The sequence below is a fragment of the Alexandromys fortis genome, unplaced genomic scaffold (assembly GCF_014885135.2).
Source record: "Alexandromys fortis isolate MF-2015 unplaced genomic scaffold, M_Fortis_MF-2015_v1.1 scaffold_94, whole genome shotgun sequence".
Lineage (NCBI taxonomy): Eukaryota > Metazoa > Chordata > Mammalia > Rodentia > Cricetidae > Alexandromys > Alexandromys fortis.
In genome coordinates, this window is record NW_026067979.1 from 915,067 (window position 1) to 936,974 (window position 21,908).

Here is a 21,908-nt window from a genome sequence, read left to right on the forward strand (position 1 = left end):
ATAGGAGCGGCGGGGCTGCGTCCCCGGCACCCGGCCGCCCGCATGGCTAGCTTATGCCCAAAATAATTACACGGAAACTGTATTCTTTCAAACACTGCCTGGCCCGGCTAGTTCCAGCTTCTTATTGGCTAGCTCTTACATATTGTTCTAACCCATTTCTAATATTCTGTGTAGCCCACAAGCTGGCTTACCAGGGAGGATCTTAACCTGCGTCTGTCTGGAGCGGGAGCATCATGGCGACTTCTTCACTAAGCTTCTTTTTCCCAGCATTCTCTTCTGTTTACTCCGCCTACCTAATTTTCTGTCCTATGAGGGCCGAGGCAGTTTCTTTATTATTACAAGACCCACCTCCATCAGAGTTTGTCTTTTGGGTGCTTCGAATCAGGTAAACATTGCCCAAGTGAATGGGTTCTTGGGTATTTATAATTGTGTCCGACTTTGAAGCACCCATGTTTTTTGAGTAGTGTTTATCTCCTGGTTCTGCTGCTAGACTAGAGTAGCCTTGTACCATCAAGCCCTGGTTCTTCCCTCTCGTGGGTGTTGGGAATCAAGTCCTCTCCCTGTTTGTAGAGTAGTCCTCATGTTCTTACTCTGGTCTCATGTTGCAGCTCTACCAATATGCTACAGTGCAGACAACAACCAGAAACTCTCTTCTGAGGGATGTAATTGCTGCTTATCAAAGGTTCTGTTCCCGACCTCCCAAAGGTAAGTGCTTTCGTCTGACTCAGTGCCCTGTGTTCTTGTTGAAGGACATGCCCTGGGAGGGTTGGCTTCAGGATGACTAGCTGTTGTCCTCTGTATCTACACCCTGACTTCAGCTTCTGGCTAATGGTAGTGGGGAAATATGTCACCTACAAGTGAATGTCTTGCAGGTGATGAAATTGACACCTCTGGGTTGTGAACTGTATTATTTAGACTGTGATGTATTGCTATACAAGAAATGTTATGATTTCTAATGTTTTGTCAGCAGCTTTATAAACCGTATGTGTAAAACCTGATGAATTTTAGTGTGAAAATATTTTATTATCTTTTCTAACAGGATTTGAAAAATACTTTCCTAATGGAAAAAATGGAAAAAAGGCTACCGAACCTAAGGAAGCTGCTGGAGAAAAAAAAGGTAGTTTTTAAAAAGTTTAGTTTTATTACTTTCCAATGATATTTCTACCAGAGAAAAGAGTCACCAGATGTTGACTGTGTTAGAAGTACTAACTGTAGATACACACACTTAAAGTTCAGTGGTCCCTGCTTTATTCCTTGATTCCCTTTTTATATCTCCCTGTCATTTTACACAGTAAATAGTTCAGAGTCATCTTGGAGAGATGACCACACTAAATCTATTTGTAGGTATCCCTAACATGTAATTAAACTGTTGAGAAAAATCTTAGAAACCTGACACATGCAGTTTATTTGATGTTTACTATGGGGTAGCACAGACTGTTCTTTTTTAAAAAAATATTTATTTATTTATTATGTATACAATATTCTGTCTGTGTGTATGCCTGCAAGCCAGAAGAGGGCACCAGACCTCATTACAGATAGTTGTGAGCCACCGTGTGGTTGCTGGGAATTGAACTCAGGACCTTTGGAAGAGCAGGCAATGCGCTTAACTGCTGAGCTATCTCTCCAGCCCCGACTGTTCTATTTTTTAAAGATTTATTTTAAATTGTGTGTGTGTGTGTGCGCGCATGCATGTGCACATGCTTGTATGTACATCATATATATGTGATGTGCAGGTTACAGATGGTTGTGAGCTGCCTGATGGGGATCAATGTGCATCCTCTGGAAGACTGGGAAGTACGCTTTAACCATTGAACCATGTCTCTGGTTCCATAGGGCAGTGTTCCTAGATTTTTAAAATAAAAATTTAAATTAAAAAAAATTTAAATCCTGAACCTTAAGAGAGTCCTGTCTACTGATTTTTTTTTTTTTTTCAGACAGGGTTTCTTTTTGTGTAGCCCTGGCTGTTCTGAAATTCACTCTGTAGACCAGGCTGGTCTTGAGCTTACAGAGATCTGCCTATTCTGCCTCCTGAGTATTGAGATTAAAGGCATGTGTCATCCCTTCCCAGCCTACAGAGAGTTTTTTTTAAGACAGGTGGGCAGATCTTGTGGCACCAAGTCTTCTGTTTCCAATTCATAAGTATTGTGCCGTTTAACACAATGTCAGTGTTTGACATCTGTTAGCATTCAGCTGGCATCCCTTTCGGGGAAAATATAAGTCAGACCTTTGGTCTTTTATTATTGATGGTTCTGGACATTGAACCCAGGTCCTCACCTATGCTGAGCAGATCTACTGGAGACGGCTGGACATCTCCAGGCCAGCCCCTGTTTCTAAAGCTCGCCCAGACTCCAGGCTCTGGGAGGCAGTGTTGGTTACATGGGCAGCACAGAGGACAAACCAGAGGCATAGCGCAGCAGTTGGCAGGCACACCAGTGGTAAGGGATCTGCAATATGAATACCTCGTCTCAGAGTACTTAGGAATATTGTCACCCAACTTGATTGTGCCAACTCTGTCTTAGTGCTGTGCCTTGTTGGGTGGCCTGAGCTAGTTAGTGTATGTCACATCTGCCTCTGTGCAGGTAATAGCTTAGTGAGTGTGTCATGAAGCCACTGAGGGTGACAGGCACTGCTCCATGAGAGAGGTTGTGCCAGGGTAGTTGGTGACATTAGAATGGTACTTGTAGGTCATTGGGAAGAAAGTGAAATGACAGAAGACAGGGAGATGACAACGACTGCATTGATTTCATTTGGGCTGCCTTGACAAAGGGTCAGATCTTTGGGGAGGAGGGCTTACATAACAAACTGGTCGCCTTAAGTTCTGGGGCCACCACACCTGGTTTTATGTGGTGCTGGGGCCTAAACCCCTTTATGTACATGTTAGACCAGCACTGCCAACTATGTTACACTCTAGCCCTGCACACACTTTTTAACTTTGATGAGGTCTCAAGAATTTGCTTGCTTGGGTTTAAACCTGCCCCTTTTGTTCATATGTTCACATGGCAACATATTACCCAACAAATTTCTTAAGCTCAGGGTTTCCTGCTAAAATGGATGTAATAGTAGCAATCTTCTGGGGTTATTGGGTTACTCTGTATGTTTTCGGAGGTCATGGTAGGAGGTGCTTTGGAGCCTCTTAACTGTTGCCTCTTTGTATGAATGTTTTCCTCATAATGTTTTATGCAGTGACTGAAGCGTTGGCCAGTCAGTCACTTCCTTAGGTCCTCAGTCTGGTGTGGAGCTGTGCATGCCTTACTGACATGCGGTGGGTGTTGCATGCTGGACATGCTGCTCTCTGTTTATGACAGACTCACAACCAGCGGCTCCCAAGTCTTCCGGAGGTGCAGGTGATGGGGGAGGGAAACGCCGTGGCAAGAAAGAAGATTCTCAATGGTGGTCCAGGTTCCAGAAGGTTTGATTTCAAACTGTTGGCTTTGAGGTTGGGTTGGTGGCCCCAAGGAAAGCCCACATAGCACAGATCATATTTACTCACAGAAACTGTGTCCCTCTTGTCTAGGGTGACCTTCCATGGGATGACAAGAATTTCAGGATGTACTTTTTCTGGACTGCTTTCTTTTGGGGTGGAATCATGATTTACTTCCTGTTCAGGAGTTCTGGGAGAGAAATCACATGGAAGGACTTTGTCAATAACTACCTTTCTAAAGGCGTGGTAAGTAATGTATGGGGGCCATAGTTCTCAAGGTGGAATGCAGTTGTATTAGACCACAGAGTGGTCAGCACTTACATAGCTAGCCACACTTGGCCATCATAAAATCACTTTGCATACTGATATTTTTCTTGAAAGCTTTAATAAATTTATGTTTATTTATTTGTTTGTTGACAGAGGTTTCTGTCCCGTCCAGTCTTATAGCCATTCAGTCCCAAAGAAACACACAGAGGTCTATATTAGTTGTAAACTGGTTGGCCTATTAGTTCAGGCTTCTTATTGACTCTTACATCCTACAATAACCCATAATTCTTGACTGTGTTAGCCATGTGGCTTGGTACCTTTTATCAGTGAGGTATTCTCATCTTGCATCCTATGTGTCTGGGTAACAACTGCAGACTGACTCTTTCCTCTTCCCAGAATTCTCCTGTTCTCATCGCCCCACCTCTATTTCCTGCCTGGCTATTGGTTAATCAGCGATTCATTAAAAGACCATTGTCCCACAGCATCCCCCTCCCCTTTTTTTCCCAAAACAAGAACTCTGACTCTAATCTCCTTTGTTTAGCTTTTTTTTCCCAGACCATTATCCATAACAACTTGTAAACTCTGACCACATGAGTCTTTAATTTGCTAAGCAATATGGCTAGGATTAGAGCTGTGACTTTGACGGCTGGATCCACTCAACTCCTTAGATTTCTGAGCCTCATGATGGAGGTACTGGCCAGAGCCATGTTTATTGCCACAACTCTTTGACGTTTCAAAGTCCCTGCCACCATGTCACCAAGAAACATGTCAGCTATTCATCAACACCATTTAAGTGTTTGCTGGCAGGTCTTCTTAAAACAGCTACAAGGTTTTTGCAGCTAAAACTGAGTCAAGAAGACACACTTGCCTCTAGCAAACAGAGCCCCCTTGAGAAAATGCTGCTATCAAGAAGCCTTTCTTAGCTCTGTTCTTTTGTGTCTAGAATTACTTCCTAGGCTCTCTCAGGTTTTATGTGGATACAGTTGTCCATGTTGGTGCCGTTTTGTTATAGGAGGTTTCTGTCCCATCAGGTCCCTCAGTGATTTAATTAATGCAGTCTGTGTGGTTATTTCGAGTTTGGGCAGCCGGGACCGAACAAGTGGCCTCCTACAACATTTGTTTGTTTATTTGTTTTTGGTTTTTGGTTTTTCTGAGATAGGATTTCTCTGGTGTAACTCTGACTGTCCTGAAACTCACTCTGTAGACCAGGTTGTCCTCAAACTAATAGAAATCCACCTGCCTCTGCTTCCCAAGTGCTGAATCAAAGGTGTGTGCCGCTGCTTATTAGTTTTGTTTTAGTCTTATTTTGTGTTCCTCTGTGTGTGTGTGTGCATGTGTACAGATCAGAGGACAACTTGTAGGAATTAGTTTTTTCCTTCTACTCTGTAGATTCCAGGGATCAAACTCAGGTTGCTGGCTTGGAAGAAAGCGCCTTTACTTACTGAGCCATCTCACTACTCCCTTGGTTTGGCAGGTAGGAGGCGTTAACATTTCCTTATATAGCCTTGGCTAACTTGGAACTTGCTATGTAGGCTAGGCTGGTCTCAAATTTATAGTAATCCTCCATCCTTTACCTCTGCCTCGCAAGTGCTGAAATTAAGGGTATGTACTGTATAAAGTGACAACATGACCCTCCAGGGTATGGTTGGGAAGATTTTTATTGTAGATGAGGGAGACTACAGCCAGAGGTATCTAGATGAGTTTGGAGTGGGGAGAGAGTGTAGTAGATTGAACCTCTCCTACCTCTCCCACCATTGGCCAATGGACTGGAAATGGTCATGAAAAGAGAGATGGGACAGAGCAAGAGAGGAAGACAAGGTGCAGAGGAGGGAGAAGGGAGCATGAGAGGAAGAAAGAGCATGGCCTAAATAACAGGGTTATCTGGGGGAAGCCCAGAAACTGGAGATGGGGTGGGGGTGAGCTTAGTAGAGGGGTGGTTGAATAAGTCATGGCTAACTCAAAGAGAGACTTGTACTGAGGAAGCTTTGAGGCCAGCATGTGCTTTGATATGCTAATATTACAGGTAGCCATTTGTCCCTTCTTTCAGGGATGAGGAAATGGCTTCTTTGGTATAGGGAAATGGGTGGGCGCCAGAATTTGGGGGAGTGGTTTCCTTTGAATCTGACAATGTACCACCCTGCCCAGTGGTGCTGCTGGCTGCTGTGTGGTGACTTTTTTTTTCCAGCTTTTGGGGTAGTATTTCCAGGGTTTTCTAGATTGTGTCATCATTTAGGATATTAGGCACGTGAAGCGTATCCTTTTGAATACTTTAGTGATAAACTCAGTAACCAGTAATGAGTTGGTGTTTCGATAAGGGTAAAAAACACTTTCTGCAAACCCAGATTTGAATTCTCCACTTCTTTCTCCCTATGTCTTTTTCATCTTCTGTTACCTGCCTGTTATATGAGTCAGAATGTGGTCTGCGTAAAGGTCCTCTTGTGAAGTCTGTGTGTATCTCCAACAAAGGGTTTTGCTCTTCTATTAAAGAGCACAGGAAATACCACGTGGGGAGGAATGAGGGGCACTTTACAGAAGTTTTTTTTTTTTTTATCAAGGGATGAGGATCCTAGCTATCCCAGATAACATGAACAAGTGCTCCCAAGCAATATCTGTATGTTGCCTCCAACATTATTTATTGGTGGATATTTGTTAGATAAGGTTGTTTCCAATCTACTTAGGACTTTCTTTTTCTTTTTTTTTAAAGATTTATTTATTTATTTATTAAGCGTACAATGTACTACTGGCAAGGAAGGCACCAGGTCTCATTAAAGATGGTTGTGAGCCACCATGTTTTTGCTAGGAATTGAACTGGGGACCTCTGGAAGAGCAGCCAGTGTTCTTACCCTCTGAGCCATCTCTCCAGCCCCTCTACTTAGGATTTTCAACATTTATTACCATAACCACATACACCTTTTGCATTACTCTGGGTCATGGAGGAGTATATATCTTAAGGTCACATTTATTCATTAGTTTAGGTTGTAAAAGCTGATTAGATGGGAAATCCAAGGCAATTAAGATTGTTCTCTTAATGAAGGTTAAACAAGCTGAATATATAGTAGAAACGCAGTCTTAAGTGACCTCAGGGTGTCTTGTTAACTTGGTGATGGGCTCTAGCCACCTATCCCTCCCTCCCTCCCTCCCTCCCTCCCTCCCTCCCTCACCATCTCTTTCCCTGTCCCCTACTCCTCTGATTTTTGTTTGAGACAGGGTTTTTCTGTGTAACCTTAGCTGTCCTGGAACTCACTCTGATAGAGTTTGCCTCAGCTACCTGAGTGCTGGGACTAAAGGCGTGCACCACCATACCTGGCAGGTAGCCTGTGTCTCTTTGCTGATGAATTCAGGTAATTTATGTATGAAGTCATTATAGAGAGATGCTTACTAAATTCTGGTGATTTTTTTTTTTCCTGGTTGGTTGGATTGTTTGCTCTTTTCTTCTCTGTAGGGTCAAGGGTAGTGTCAGGGTTTGCTGGCTTACTATGGAGGACATGGTGGATGCTTTCCTTGTTCTCCTGTTGAGCCATTCCTGTCCCAAAATTTAATGTTCCTGTACTAGTGTGATTATGTTTTCTTTCTTCCTCTTCTGTGTGTAATATTCCTGTAAGTATCTTTTGCAGTGCCAGTTTGTGGTCATGAACTGCTTTCGTTTCTGCTTGTCTTGAAATGTGCTTATTTCTTTTGTCAGTTTCACAAAATAACTACAGAATATAAGCTTTGCTTGAAATAGACCATTTCATGTTTTTCTGGCCTTTAGAGTTGTTGATGAGAGATCTGACATCATTCTCATGTTTTGCCTTTGTAGATGAATTGACCTTTCCCCCGATAGCATTATTTATTATTGTTTCTTGGCTTTGTAGTTTTGACTTGTTGGCCATAATAGGTAATATGTTACAGAGTTTATTCTCAGTGTGTATTTGGGGTTCTAGATGCTTCTTATGTTTGAATCTATTTCTTTCTCTAAATTTTGCCATTATTTCTTTGAGTAGTTTCTCTGTACCCTCATTGTTTATCTGAGCTCCTTATACTATATGGCTTGTTAGACTGATTGTCATCCAGAGTTTTGGGTATAGTAGTCATGCTCATTTTGTTACTATATATTCCTTATTGTTATTTTTTTTTAAAGATATATTTATTTATTATGTATACAACTTTCTGCCTCCATGTATACCCAAACGCCAGAGGGGGACGCCAGATCTCATTACAGATGGTTTGGAGCTACCATGTGATTGCTGGGAATTGAATTCAGGACCTCTGGAAGAGCAGACAGCGCTCTTAACCACTGAGCCATCTCTCCAGCCCCCTTATTGTTATTTTTTTTTTTAATATTTATTTATTATTTATACAGTTAGCCAGAAGAGGGTATCAGACCTCATTATAGATGGTTGTGGGCCACCATGTGGTTGCTGGGAATTGAACTCAGGACCTTTGGAAGAGCAGGCAATGCTCTTAACCGCTGAGCCATCTCTCCAGCCCTATTGTTATTTTTTTAAAAGATTTATTTATTATGTATGCAGTGTTCTGTCTGCATGTATGCCTGCAGGCCAGTAGAGGGCACCAGCTCATTTAAGATGGTTGTGAGCCATTATGTAGTTGCTGGGAATTGAACTCAGGACCTCTGGAAGAACAGCCAGTGCTCTTAATGACTGTGCCATATCTCCAGCCCTCACTTTTTTTTTTTTTTTTTTTTTTTTTTTTGAGAGGAGACACACTGACCTTAAATTTCCCAAGTAGTTTTAGCCTTTCCTTTCTAGACAGAGCAGTTACCCCTTTGTTCCAGTTTCTCTGGACTTATTCTCAGCGTCCTTACTTTCGGTTTGTCCTTGTCAAACTTACTGAAAAGCAGATCATAAGAAATGAACATGCCTTAGAGGATTCATGCTGTCCCTGTCCTTCAGATGTGGTATTCCAAGAGTCTTAATAGAAGTGAGGAGGAAAGAATGCCATTAAGAATCAGATACAGGGCTGACAAGATGGCTCAGTGGCTAAAACACTTTGAAACTTGGTGACCTGACTTTAATCCAAGGAACCCACATAAGGTGGAAGGAGAGGCTGGTCATCACAAAGTGACCTCTGACCTCTGTATGCTTACTGTGGCATGTGAATGTCTCACCCATACCTCCCCTCTCTTTATCTGTCACATACAAAAATAATAGTAATAATAATAAGAATTTTTTAAATCAGATATAGTTAGGAGGTTAAAGAAAGCAAGTATATACTATATGATAGTCAGGGAATAGAAAAAAGAATCTTAAAACACCAAGTGTTAGAGATGAAAGCAGTCAGAATCATTGACTAAGAAGAGTGAAAATTGGAGAGCCCTTGTGGGGAGCAGTTTGACATATCTAGTACAGTTGAAGGGCTGTATGCTCTGCAGCTCGTCCTTAGTGTAACTGTTTATAGATTGTGTATTCCGGAAGGACGTTTGAAGACATAGTCCAGAAGTTATCTACGGGGAGTTCATTGCAGCATTTGGTAAGGCTGTGTATGACTTGAAACAGCCTGTTAGAGAGCATGAAGGTAATTTGGGAGTGTGCTTATCAAATGTAAGACTCCACAGAATTAAAGTGCCAATGTATGTAAATCTTGCACATGTAATTATAGTGATATTTTATTTCTGTTTTAATAAATAAAGCTTCTCTGAAGATCAGAGGGCAAAACTAAGCCACACTAGGGGCCAGGCAGTGATGGCAAACACCTTTAATCCCAGGATTTGGGAGACAGAGGCAGACAGATCACTGTGAGTTCAAGGCTACCCTGGAATACACAAGATAGATCCAGGTGATGATGGTTCACACCTTTAATCCCAGTGTTTGGGAGTCATACACCTTTAATTCCATCACTAGGGAAATAAAGACAGGAATGACTTGACTGGGTGGAGAGAGGAATATAAAGGGGAAGAGACAGGAACCACCCAGTGAAGTGTGGAGTCTGAGGATTCCTAAAAGAAGGTATCTCACCCTTTTGGTCTGAAGATTTGGTAGAAGTAGAAGGTCTCTGTAGTGGTTTGCTGCTTTGTTTTTCTGAACTTCAGGTTGAACCCCAGTATCTGTCTCTTGGTTTTTATTATTTGTGCTACATGTAATGGTGGGGAGGAAAAAGAAAGGTCAATAAAAACAACCATTTAAAAAGCTTGAAAGCACCTGGCGTGGTGTTGCACACCTTTAATCCCAGCACTCAAGAGGCAAAGGCAGGTGGATCTCTGTGAGTTTAAGGCCAACCTGGTCTACAGAGCAAATTCCAGGCAGCTAGGACTGTTAAACAGAGAAACTCTGTCTTGAAAAACTATCAAAACAAAAGAAATCATGTTTTTTGAAAAATACTTACTTATTTTTATATGTATTTATGAGTGTCTGCATTTACATGTGCACTGTGTGTGTACTTGGTGCCCACAGAAGTCAGAAGAGGTGTCACATGCCCTGTGACTGGAGTTCAGGTGGTTGCTATCTACTGTGTGGATTCTAGGGATGGACTCCAGATCCTGTGCAAAAGCCACGAGTGTTCTTCGTCACTGAGCCCTGTCTCCATCTACTCCTCATCCCCTGTGCCTTGTTTTGATACAGTAGTCTTGGCTGACCTGGAACTTATATGGTCTGACTCTTCCTTCTGAGAGCTAGGATTAAAAGCATACATCACTATGCCCAACGTGAAAATCAGAATATAATAACAACTCAAGTATTTTCTGTAAACTTATGTTTATATATTTGCCTTTTTAACATTCTAGGTGGACAGACTAGAAGTTGTCAACAAGCGATTTGTTCGTGTGACCTTCACACCAGGAAAAACTCCGGTTGATGGGGTAAGTAATTTTATAAATTGATGTGAGTTAGGAAATGAATCTTTTTCAGGTTTAGAACTGACAAGAAACCATCCCTTGCATTACATAGATATGTACAGTGGGAGAGTGGGATCCGGTGTGCCACAGGGGTGACACTCGGACATCAGCTGATATGTGCACATGCTGAAGCGTGGAGTGCTTCAGTGTTGGCTTGTTTTTTTTTTTAAGATTTATTTATTTATTTATTTATTTATTTATTTATTTATTTATTTATTTATTATGTGCACAGTGTTCAGCCTCCATGTATGCCTGCAGGCCATAAGAGAGCACCAGATCTCATTACAGATGGTTGTGAGTCACCATGTGGTTGCTGGGAATTGAACTCAGAACCTTTGGAAGAGCAGTTAGTGCTCTTAACCTCTGAGCCATCTCTCCAGCCCAGGGTTGGTTTTGGTAATCATTTTAGTTTCACACCTAGGACACAATGAAGAAGTGCTCAGTTCTCAGCATTCCAAAATAATCTATGATTTTTATTTATTTATTTATTTATTTATTTATTTATTTATTTATTTATTTATTTATTTATTTATTTTTGTAGTTTGAGAGAGGGTTTCTATGTAGCTTTGGTTCCTGTCCTGGAACTAGCTCTTGTAGACCAGGCTGGCCTCGAACTCACAAAGATCAGCCTGCTTCTGCCTCCCGAGTGCACCACCCCGTCCGGCAATGATTTTTGAAGACATTTGATTGGGAAAAATTTCAAATTTGAATTTCATGTGTTTTGAGGTAGTGTCTTTGAAATCAGTTTAGGATTTTTTCTGTTCGTCAGTCTTCAACCTTTTTGTGATATTTATCTGTTTTCCTATTTTTTGCTTCTTTACTTTTGAAATGGGGTCTTACTCTGTAACCCAGACTGCCCTTGAACTCATGGCCATGTTCATGCTTCAGTCCCTACAAGTGTGCAGGCATAACCAGTACACCTGGCTGTGCTGATCTGAAAATAATCTATATTCCGGTCCACCTAGTCCGGACTCTTATCTAGAGACACAGCAGAAGTGTCAGGTGCACAGCGATTATAAAGGGGGGGGGCTCCCTGCTCTGCCCCTACCCTATGTCTAGTCCTGGGTATCTGCGGTCCTGTTGTCCTCTGCCCACTTTCTAGACTCGCTCGGCACCCACTTCTGGAGAGCATCCTCCCCTAACTGTCAGTTTCCTCTGTTAGTGCTGTCTGTGGTACTGTTTCTAAAGGATAACTTTGATAAAGGAGAGGTCTTGTTTTCTAGGATTGGCATTTAATCTAAAATTTATAGCATTGCATTATTTTTATTTCTCCATTGTGCCACAGTAAACATTTATAACTCAAGGTTATATGCTTTGTTTGGGTGTTGATATTAGGGACTGACCCTAGAGTCCTATAGGTTAACAAGTACTTTACCACTGAACTATATCCCCAGTCCTGCATCTTAAGACTGTAGTCTGTCTGGTGTGGACAGCTGCAATCCCAATGCTTGAATCGGGTTCAGGGTCCTTCTTGGCTACACTGAGTATGTGTGGACTTTCCCCAGTTCTGTTCCTTAACCAGTAAAGCATAATAACACTCACGTCACCTAGAGTTCAAGTAGGTAGGATGTAGTCTTTTTAAGATATGTCCCACTTTGTAGAAGTCTCAGGTTTTGATCTCAGATTTTCCTGGGATTTGGAACCATTTTCCTATGGACCTGATTTGGGGGGGAGGGTCATTATTTTTGTGCTATTTTATAGAATAGCTATCTCCCCTAGGTTCTTCAGGTCTACCCCACCCCAGGAATCCCCCAGCCTTCAGTATTAGAAGGGTAATGCCCAGCACAGCATTCATGGTACTTTTTTACTGGCCAAGTTTGATTATCACTGTCGTCCTGATCCCACTTCTTATCAGGATCCTCAAGGGCGAATGAGTTAATGTATATTTAAGGGCTCAGCAAGGCCTTATGCAGAGTGTGCATAGCTAACTTGAGCTGTTACTGTTGTATCCCATGGTGTTTGGAGATAGGCTCTGGGAAATGGGCAAGGAGAAAAGAGTCTTGTTCATCTTCAGAAAGCAGTTTTTCTTCTTAATGCTTTTCTTTTAAAAAAAAAGTTTATTTTGAGATTTTATCTTTATTTTATGTGTATGGATATTTTACACTGAATGTCTGTGTGCCACATACATGCAGTGTTTATAGAGACCAGAAGAGGATGTTGGATCCTCTTGGCCAGTTGTTAGAGTTGTTAGCTGATATATGGGTGCTGGAAATTGAACTTGGGTCTTTAGAAAGAGCATCAGTGCCTCTAACATGGAGCCGTCTCTAATCCCAGTGCTGTTCTTTGAGTTTATAAGTTTCAAGCCACTGAGGAATATTGCTAAGGAAATATTTACTTGCCAAGGATTGCCATGTGTTTTCACCAAGTTTAAAAAACAAAACAAAATAAAACATGTCTTTAAAATCAGGTTTTTATTATTTTTTTTATAGATAAATCTTCAGTGTTTATGATTTTTTTTAAAGACAGGGTCTCTGTATGTAGCTCTGGAAGTCTTGGAACTCCTTTGTAGACCATGCTGACCAGTGCTGGAATTAAAGGAATGCACCACCAGTGCCCAACTCTGAAAAATTCTTAATGGGCTAAATGCTTTAGAAAATTCAGAGTTTTGTTTGTTCTTTATTCTAAGGATATTTCTTTTTCTGTTTTTATAGACATTTGTCTGGTTTAACATTGGCAGTGTAGACACCTTTGAGCGGAACCTGGAGACTTTGCAGCAAGAATTGGGCATAGAAGGGGAGAACCGGGTACCTGTGGTCTATATTACTGAAAGTGATGGGTAAGAAATCATTTTAAGTACATGCTTTGTGACAGACATGGTACACATTCCTATAATCTTAGAGATTGGGAGACTGAGGCAAGAAGATTGACAGGAATTTGAGGCCAGCTTCGGGTACATAGAAAGACCTTGCCTCAGAAAGCTTGAAAGATAAATAAATAATAGAAAAACAGATTTGAGTACAAGTGCTATTCATAGTTCACTATCTTTTTGTCACCAAGTGACAGGTTACAAAGTTAATCTTTATTTTTAAGTTTTTTGTCCTATGTGTACACCTGCACACTGGAAGAAGGCATCAGATCCTGTTATAAATGGTTGTAAACGACAACCATGTGGTTGTCGGGAGTTTAACTTGGGACCTCAGAAGAACAGCCAGTGCTTTTAACTGCTGAGCTGTCTCTCCAACCCCCATAAATTAAAGTCTTAAGCAAGTCTTGGTCTGTTTGACCATATTAAAAAATAAATCTGTAGTAATTTAGTTTTTGCACGTGACTACCTTCTTTTCTACACAACTGTTTAGAGTGTTATGGCCCCGCATGCTATTCTTGAAGGGTTTTTGCATGAAGAGCCCCGTGTCATTTACCTTTATAGTTAATAGTTTTCCAGGATTTAAGAAATTCTTCCAGGCTAGAGAGATGGCTCAGTGATTAAGAGCACAGACTGCTCTTCCAGAGGACTTGGGTTCAATTCTCAGCACCCACATGTAGCTCACAATTATCTGTAATTCTAGTCCCAGGGGATTCAGTGCCAACTTCTGACCGCTTTGAGCACAAGTCATGCAATGGTGCACAGACATCTGTGCAGACAAAATATTTATAGGGTTTCTCTGTAACTTTGAAGCTTGTCCTCGAACTTGATGTGTAGACCAGGCTGGCCTCAAACTCATAGGGATCCACTTGTCTCTGCCTCTCAAGTGCTGGGATTACAGGCGTGCGCCACCACTGCCCAGCTACCCCTAGATTTTTTTTTTAACAGTGTTTAAAACTATATAAAAATTTACCAAATTTGTACTTAAAAGTTACATTGGATAAAGGTTATTAAGACAAAAGATAGACTACATCCCTAGGCTTTGAGGCACCCATGCAGGCTCCATATTGCAGAGGTTCTGCTAGAAGAGAGCCTTAAGTCTGTTAAACAAGAGAGGCCTGTGGCGCTCAGGGCAGAGACATTAGACATTGTATGCATTACTTTCCAAACTGTCATGCTGTTAAATGAAGGCGTTTCCTGAGGTTGAGGCCTCCCGGTACGAGAACTGGAGTCTGAGACTAACACCAGGTTAGGCTAAACATTTAAGTGAGTGATTGGAAAGAAAAACTTGGTAGTAGCTAGATGATAATACAATATAAAGAGCATACATATTGAGACAAAGTTCCTTTTTGTTATTCCATGACTTTACTTTAATGATATAAATATGCCAAGAGTCTTCTATATCTCAGACAAACTAGAATATTTCGAAATATTAGTTTTTTGAAAATACTGGATTTTTAAAAGTTTTATCGATTGCCCTGATGTCTGAGGCAGTTGGGAAACTTGCCACCCCTCTTACCAGCTGCACTGTTGTCTTCTCCTCTAGTTCCTTCCTGCTGAGCATGTTGCCCACGGTGCTCATTATCGCTTTTCTACTCTACACCATAAGAAGAGGGCCTGCTGGCATTGGTCGGACTGGCCGAGGAATGGGTGGACTCTTCAGTGTTGGGGAAACCACGGCAAAGGTCTTAAAGGATGAGATAGATGTGAAGTTCAAAGATGTGGCTGGCTGTGAGGAGGCCAAGCTAGAGATAATGGAATTTGTGAATTTCCTGAAAAACCCAAAGCAGTATCAAGATTTAGGAGCAAAAATCCCAAAGGTAAAAAGATACTTGGAGAGGATTAACTCCAAAACTTGTGTGTCTCTGAAGCTGTCACCTCGTTACTTATTTAATTAGTCATTCTTCTTTCTGATTTTGTTTCTGTCTAATTCAGTTCTGTAGCCTGTTTTCTGTATCTCATTCTATCGATTTTGTGTATTTCTGAAAGCGTTTGGTTTTTTCCTCCTCATGGAAGCCTTTTTTGCCTTTGTTCTCCCTCTAGTCTGATTTAGATACCCTCCCACCCCATCCCTTGTCAGCTGTAGCCCCTGCTAGCATTTTCGTACTGCAGTGGCCAGCCTTTTCTTCCACACAGTGCTGGGCCATCTGCTTGCACCTGATACTGAGGTCTTGGTACAGCATTGTCGAAGGAGAGACAACACTAATGTTCACTTTCAGCACCTGCCTCATAACTGCTGTGCTAGGGCTCTTGTACCACAGCGGCTTTGCAGCCTTCTAGGCATAAAGTAGCAACTTGCTGTTTGTTAAATGGATTGCTTATGGGTGGGGGTCCTGAGGGTTGAACATGTTTGCTAGCACAAGGGTCTTGTGCATGCTAGTCAAACACTCTATCGCTGAGCAATAGATATTCCTACATCAGCCTTTCAAGGAGTTAGGATTACAAATATGTGCTACAAGGCCCAGCTTGGATTAGCTGTTAAGTGGATAAAATAATTCATTAATAAAGCTTACTTTAAAGAAATGCTTAGGGGCTGAAGAGTTGGCTCATTCAAATATTTTCTGTTTTTTGAGAAGACTGGAGTTTGGTTGCTAGCACCTATATCAGGTGAGTAGCTCCAGCTCCAGGGAACCCAGTGGCTTCTGGTTTCTGTAGGCACTTGCATACATGTAGCACACACACACATACATACATACATACATACAGATAAATGTTTCATAAAAGAAATGCCTTTGTTTGTTTTGTAGATAGGTTCTTACCATGTATCCCTTGTTGGCCTGGGACTTGATGTGTAGACCAGGATGGCTCAAACTCACAGAGATCTGTTTGCCTCTCATGGTGGCATTAAAGGAGTGTGCCACCATACTTGGTCTGAAAAAAGCTTTGTAAAAGAAATCATTTCTATTATTTTCATGTCCCATCTGTATGGATTAAAAAAAATCATGTTCATGGTAAAATAATTTGCCATTACTTAGTACCATTCACATCATAATTAGGCAGATGAAAATAAACATTTTGTAAAAAGATTTACTTATTACTTGTATAGTATTCTGTCTGCATATATGCATGCATGTTAGAAGAGGACACAAGATCTCATTACAGATAGTTGTGAGCCACCATGTGGCTTTCAGAATTGAACTCAGGACTTCTGGAAGAGCAGCCAGTGCTCTTAACCTCTGAGCCATCTCTTCAGCCCTAAAATAAACAAATTTTAAAAAGTGTTCGAGTGTTGTATTGCAGTCTTGAAATCATGTGTCTTTTGACCATATTATTCATCTCTCCACACACAGTATTTGGAAATAAGAGTCATATGTTTGTTTGTTCATTTATTTATTAGTTTTTCAAGATGGCTTCTCTTTGAATGTCTAGCTGTTCTCATTTTGTAGTCCAGGTTGGCCTTGAACTCAGTGATTCACCTGCCTCTGCCTCCTGAGTGCTGAGATTAAAGGCGTGCACCACCACTGTCTGACATTTTTTTCTCTCCAAGACAGGGTTTCTCTGTGCTTTGGTGCCTGACCTGGAACTCGCTCTGTATTCCAGGCTGGCCTCGAACTCACAGAGATCTACCTGCCTCTACCTCCCCAGTGCTGGGGTTAAAGGCGTGAGCCACCACTGCCTGGTGATTTTTTTTTCTTATTTACTTTGTGTATGTGAATAATTTGCTTGCATGCATGTTTGTGCGCCATGTGGGCCTGTTGGATCCCCTGTAACTGGAGTTACAGATGGTTGTGAGTCATTATGTGGGTGCTGAGTGTTGAACCCATGTCCTTTTCAAGAGCAACAAGTGCTTTTAACCACTGAGGCATCTTTCTGGCACTATGTACATTTTTAAGACAGAACAGTTTCTGATGTATCACTTAGTGGAAAGTCAACAGGGGAGTGAACCCACACATGTTAGGCCCTTTTCTGTCGCTGTGATGAGATACCATGAGTAAGACATTTCATAGAAGGGTTTATTTGGGCTCACATCTTGAACGACAAGCACAAAGCAGAGAGCAAACCAGTAAAGCTGCAGGTCTTTAAACTCTAAAGCACATCTGCAGTAATGCAGTTCTTCTGCAAGACCACACCTCCTCATCCTCTGCAACAGTGCTGTTAGCTGGGGACCACAACTTCAAGTACCCATTCTCATTTCTCATTCCAGCTACCACAGTACAGTTAGGCTTTAGGTAGACGTGAATCTATGCAAAATAGTTACTGACTTGTACATTTTCATGAAAGTAAAAGCCAGTGTTTATGTTTATTAATTACATGGATTCAAAAACCAGTTTTACATTTTTTAAGATTGATTTATTTATTTATTTATTTATTTATTTATTATGTACACAGTGTTCTGCCTGCATGTACATCTGCAGGTCAGAAGAGGGCGCCAGATCTCATTACAGACTGTTGTGAGCCACCATGTGGTTGTTGGAAATTGAACTCAGGACCTCCGGAAGAGCTGTCAGTGCTCTTAACCTCTGAGCCATCTCTCCAGCCCCCACCAGTTTTACTTTTAAAGAGCAAAATAATTTTGTAAATTGGGAATGTGGTGTCCATATTTCTTTATGTTTAAGGAACAGTTTATTAGCCTGGCTGCTTTCTTTTCATACTTTTAGGATAAAAGCTTAAAAACCACTAAACCACTAAAGCAGCTGCACTACAGTTCCCAGCCATTAGAACAAACCCACATCCTTGTGGTGTTGGGGATACAGCCCAGTGTATGCATGCTAGCCAAGTCTACCACTGAGCCGCCCATACACACTCGGCACTGAAGATCTTTAAATAGGAAGTGTTTAGATTTCCCCTCGCGTTGTTGGCAGATTAGCCTGAAACAGACCTGTCCCCCTCTGACAGCTCTCGTATCTTCTCTACTGTAAAGACCTCTGCTGTAATGTAAATGTTCCACTTGTCACTAAGATTTAGAGTCAGAGGTACCCTTTGGAATTATGATAGGTGTGCAGTTTCTGTTTTCAAGATTCTGATTAGATGTAATCTCTCTGTGTCTGAAGGGTGCCATTCTCACCGGCCCTCCAGGTACTGGTAAGACGCTGCTAGCTAAGGCCACAGCTGGAGAAGCCAATGTTCCCTTCATCACTGTCAGCGGATCTGAATTTCTGGAGATGTTTGTGGGTGTTGGTCCAGCCAGGGTAAGTCTTGTTCTGTTCTGGTGATGGAACTTGTTTACTACAACCCATTCCCCTGGGTGTGGACTGGTGAGGATGACCCTGTTGCTGGAGTCCCCAGATTGACCTCTCACTGGTCACTTTCAAGGCTATACTAGCAGTGCCTGTGTGATCCCCACCTCCTCAGTACTGTAGTTCATTCTTAAGATAATTTATATATTTTAATAAGTGGCTTTACTTTGTGGATAATTTCTTCTGGCAGGACTTTATTGAGGCATATTTAACAATTGATATGAGAGTCCAGTTAAATGCCTTTTAGATCTGTGCAGTGTTAATACATTTTACTCATTTTAAGAAGAAACCCAGGTCCTTTAGCAATCTCTCCATCCCCTTAGCCCTAGGCAGATTCTAACATCTCTAGATTTCCTGTTTCAGACATTTCAAATAAATGGAATTGTATAATGTATGATCTCTTTTGTTTTGGGCTTTTTGGTTTATATTTTTAAAAAATAAGCTGGGCGTGGTGGTGCATACCTTTAATCTCAGTACTCAGGAGGCATAGGCAGTCAGATCTCTGAGTTGAAGGCCAGCCTGGTCTATAAAGCAAGTTTCAGGACTGCCAAGGTTGTTACACAGAAAAGCCCTGTATTGAAAAATGTTATTTTTATTTTTATGTGTGTGAATGTTTTTCCCGTATGTATGTGTGCCACCATGCTGTTCTGAGGTTAGTCTTGTTAAACTAGTAACATTGACTTGACAAGTAACTCAATCTTTCTGTCAAGGTCCGAGATTTATTTGCCCTTGCGCGGAAGAATGCCCCTTGCATTCTCTTCATTGATGAGATCGATGCTGTGGGAAGGAAGAGAGGTCGAGGCAACTTCGGAGGGCAGAGTGAGCAGGAGAACACGCTCAACCAGCTGCTTGTGGAGATGGACGGTGAGTGTCACAGACATTCTCTAAAGGCTCAGCAGAGGAACAGAGTTCTAGTCCAGCACCCACGGGGTGACTCACAATCCAGTTTCAGGGGACCCAGCGCCCTCTCCTGGTCTCAACAGGCACGCACCTGATGCACATACATGCACCCAGTGTTGTTTTATACCGGTATCTTAACTAGCATCCTGGTGTGGCTGACTGGGAGTTGCAGCTCGCTGCTGTCACCCAGCATAGCTGGAGAGGATCAAGCCAAACAGTGAAAGAGGTCCTGTGAAAGAGGCAGATTCAAAATTTGAAGTGCAGTTTTAACTAATTGTGTACCACTTTCACCCCATCGCTGAGTTAAATCCATGTATACTCCTTAACTAGAAAGTAGCAGTCATTCCATACGGCCAGCTTTTTTGTCAGTTAAGAGGCAGTTTCTGGGGCTGCTGCATCCTTCCTGCTGGGAGGTGTGTGGACAGAGAGGGCTAGAGAGAGAATGACTAGGGTGCTGGAGTGGCTATGGAGGAGTCATTTCTGCTTTTCTGTAACAGCGGGATAACCGCGGTGTGTAGAGTAACAACTGAGTGGGGAGAATACGTGTGTGTGTGTGTGAGTGTGTGTGTGTGTGTGTGTGTGTGAGTGTGTGTGTGTGTGTGTGTGTGTGTGTGTAGGGAGAGAGAGAGACAGAGAGAGAGAATTTATTAGAATGGCTTACAGACTGTGGTCGTTAGTCCAACATGAGACTCTACCAACAGAAAGTCTAAAGCCAGTATGTGTTCAGTCCCTGAGGCTGTCTGTCTCAGCTGGTCTTCAGTACATGGCAGAATCCTGAAGAAGTCGGCTCTGATGCCAGTGAAGGATGGACATGCCAGTGAGAGGGAGGGCAAGCAGGCAGAGAGAAAGCTTCCTTCTTCCGTGCCCTCTGTATAGATATATTCTATCAATCTATGTATTGCTATAAGGGTGTGGCCAACCTGCAAGGTTCCCTTCTGGCATCTTTCTTTGACAGCTGCATGGAATCTCCTTGACTCTGCCTACTCTCTGTATATCTCTGTTCGGATTTCCCTCCTGCCTTTACTAAGCCATTGGCTGAAACAGCTTTATTTATTAGCTAATAAAAGCAACACATAGCCGGGCGGCGGTGGTGGCGCACGCCTTTAATCTCAGCACTCAGGAGGCAGAGGCAGGCGGATCTCTGGGAGTTCGAGGCCAGCCTGGTCTACAAGAGCTAGTTCCGGGACAGGCACCAAAGCTACAGAGAAATCCTGTCTCCAAAAACAAAAACAAACAAAAAACACACACACACATATACAGAAGGACTTCCCACATTAATTAAAAGTGGATCTTCCCACCTTAAAAGATCAGAATTTAATTGAGTGTTCACACTTCAAATGATTTAATTAAGGGGAAAAAACTCTCACAGGTGTACCCAGCCTTTAGGTCTTATTCTAGATATAGTCAAGTTGACAACCAAGAATAGCCATCACAACAGCTGATAATAATTGTTTATTTCAGAGTTGCTACCAGAGCGTTCAGTGTTCCAGCACAGGTCCTAAGTCTCTGAGTGATTGATGGATGCCCAGTTGTCCTGTTCTCATGTTTCAGAGTCATATTGTCCTCATTTATGCATACAAGTGTGTTTTAGCTAAAATAAGTATTTTTAAAAATATGAGTAAATAGTAGCAAAATCTTTAATATGTTAACTAAGAATAAGGTGACTAATGAGAAAAATGATTCAAGTTTTGGATTTAAAACTGCTAGATAAGGATCTGGAGAGATGGCTCAGCAATTCAGAGCACTGACTGCTCTTCCAGATGGTCTCTGATTCCCAGCACTCACCTGACAGTTCACAATAATCTTTTAATTAGTCCCAAGGGACTGTAATCTCACGCCCTCTTCTGGTCTCCACAGGCACTACACACACTTGTGCACAGACATACATACAGGTGAAACACCCACATATGAAATTTTTAAAGGTTATTGGTAAAAATAGAAAACAACGTCTGATACAGATATGGATTTATGATGTCCATCTACTGCTAGCTAGTCTTGCTTTCTGTCCTGTGTTGTTTAATTCTGACTCCACATGTTAATTACCACCTTTTTAGGCTTCAACACAACCACCAATGTGGTCATCTTGGCAGGCACAAATCGGCCAGACATCCTGGATCCAGCTCTTTTGAGGCCAGGCCGTTTTGACAGGCAGATCTTTATTGGTGAGATGGTATTCACTGGGTTCAGTCCAAGTTTGTGGTTGAGATGTGCCTCACTGTGACCGTTTTTCCCTTAAAAATAATTTCTAAAGGACCCCCAGACATAAAAGGACGAGCCTCAATCTTCAAAGTTCACCTTCGGCCATTGAAACTAGACAGTGCCTTGGAAAAGGAGAAATTGGCTAGAAAACTGGCATCCTTAACCCCAGGGTTTTCAGGTAAGTGGAAATTACTGCTGTTTTTAAAGCATTTTTTAATCACTGGCAAGTACCAGGCCACTGTAGTCCTCTCACTTGGGGCCTTCGTCAGATGTTTTTACCTTTTAATTATGGGAAACTTCAGATGTGTGCAT

At 41.9% G+C, this 21,908-nt stretch overlaps 1 protein-coding gene across 1 annotated transcript in view; it reads left to right on the forward strand.

Moving 5' to 3' along the window:
- Afg3l2 (AFG3 like matrix AAA peptidase subunit 2) overlaps nucleotides 1-21,908 on the forward strand; it is a 40,709-nt gene that overhangs the window by 5,587 nt on the left and 13,214 nt on the right. Inside the window, exons 2-12 of the mRNA XM_050157891.1 lie at nucleotides 609-705; nucleotides 1,040-1,117; nucleotides 3,306-3,409; nucleotides 3,515-3,667; nucleotides 10,407-10,481; nucleotides 13,169-13,293; nucleotides 14,867-15,140; nucleotides 18,312-18,449; nucleotides 19,208-19,361; nucleotides 21,452-21,559; nucleotides 21,649-21,774. Coding sequence (XP_050013848.1) covers nucleotides 609-705; nucleotides 1,040-1,117; nucleotides 3,306-3,409; nucleotides 3,515-3,667; nucleotides 10,407-10,481; nucleotides 13,169-13,293; nucleotides 14,867-15,140; nucleotides 18,312-18,449; nucleotides 19,208-19,361; nucleotides 21,452-21,559; nucleotides 21,649-21,774 — 1,432 coding nt within the window. The remainder of the gene's footprint in view (nucleotides 1-608; nucleotides 706-1,039; nucleotides 1,118-3,305; nucleotides 3,410-3,514; nucleotides 3,668-10,406; nucleotides 10,482-13,168; nucleotides 13,294-14,866; nucleotides 15,141-18,311; nucleotides 18,450-19,207; nucleotides 19,362-21,451; nucleotides 21,560-21,648; nucleotides 21,775-21,908) is intronic.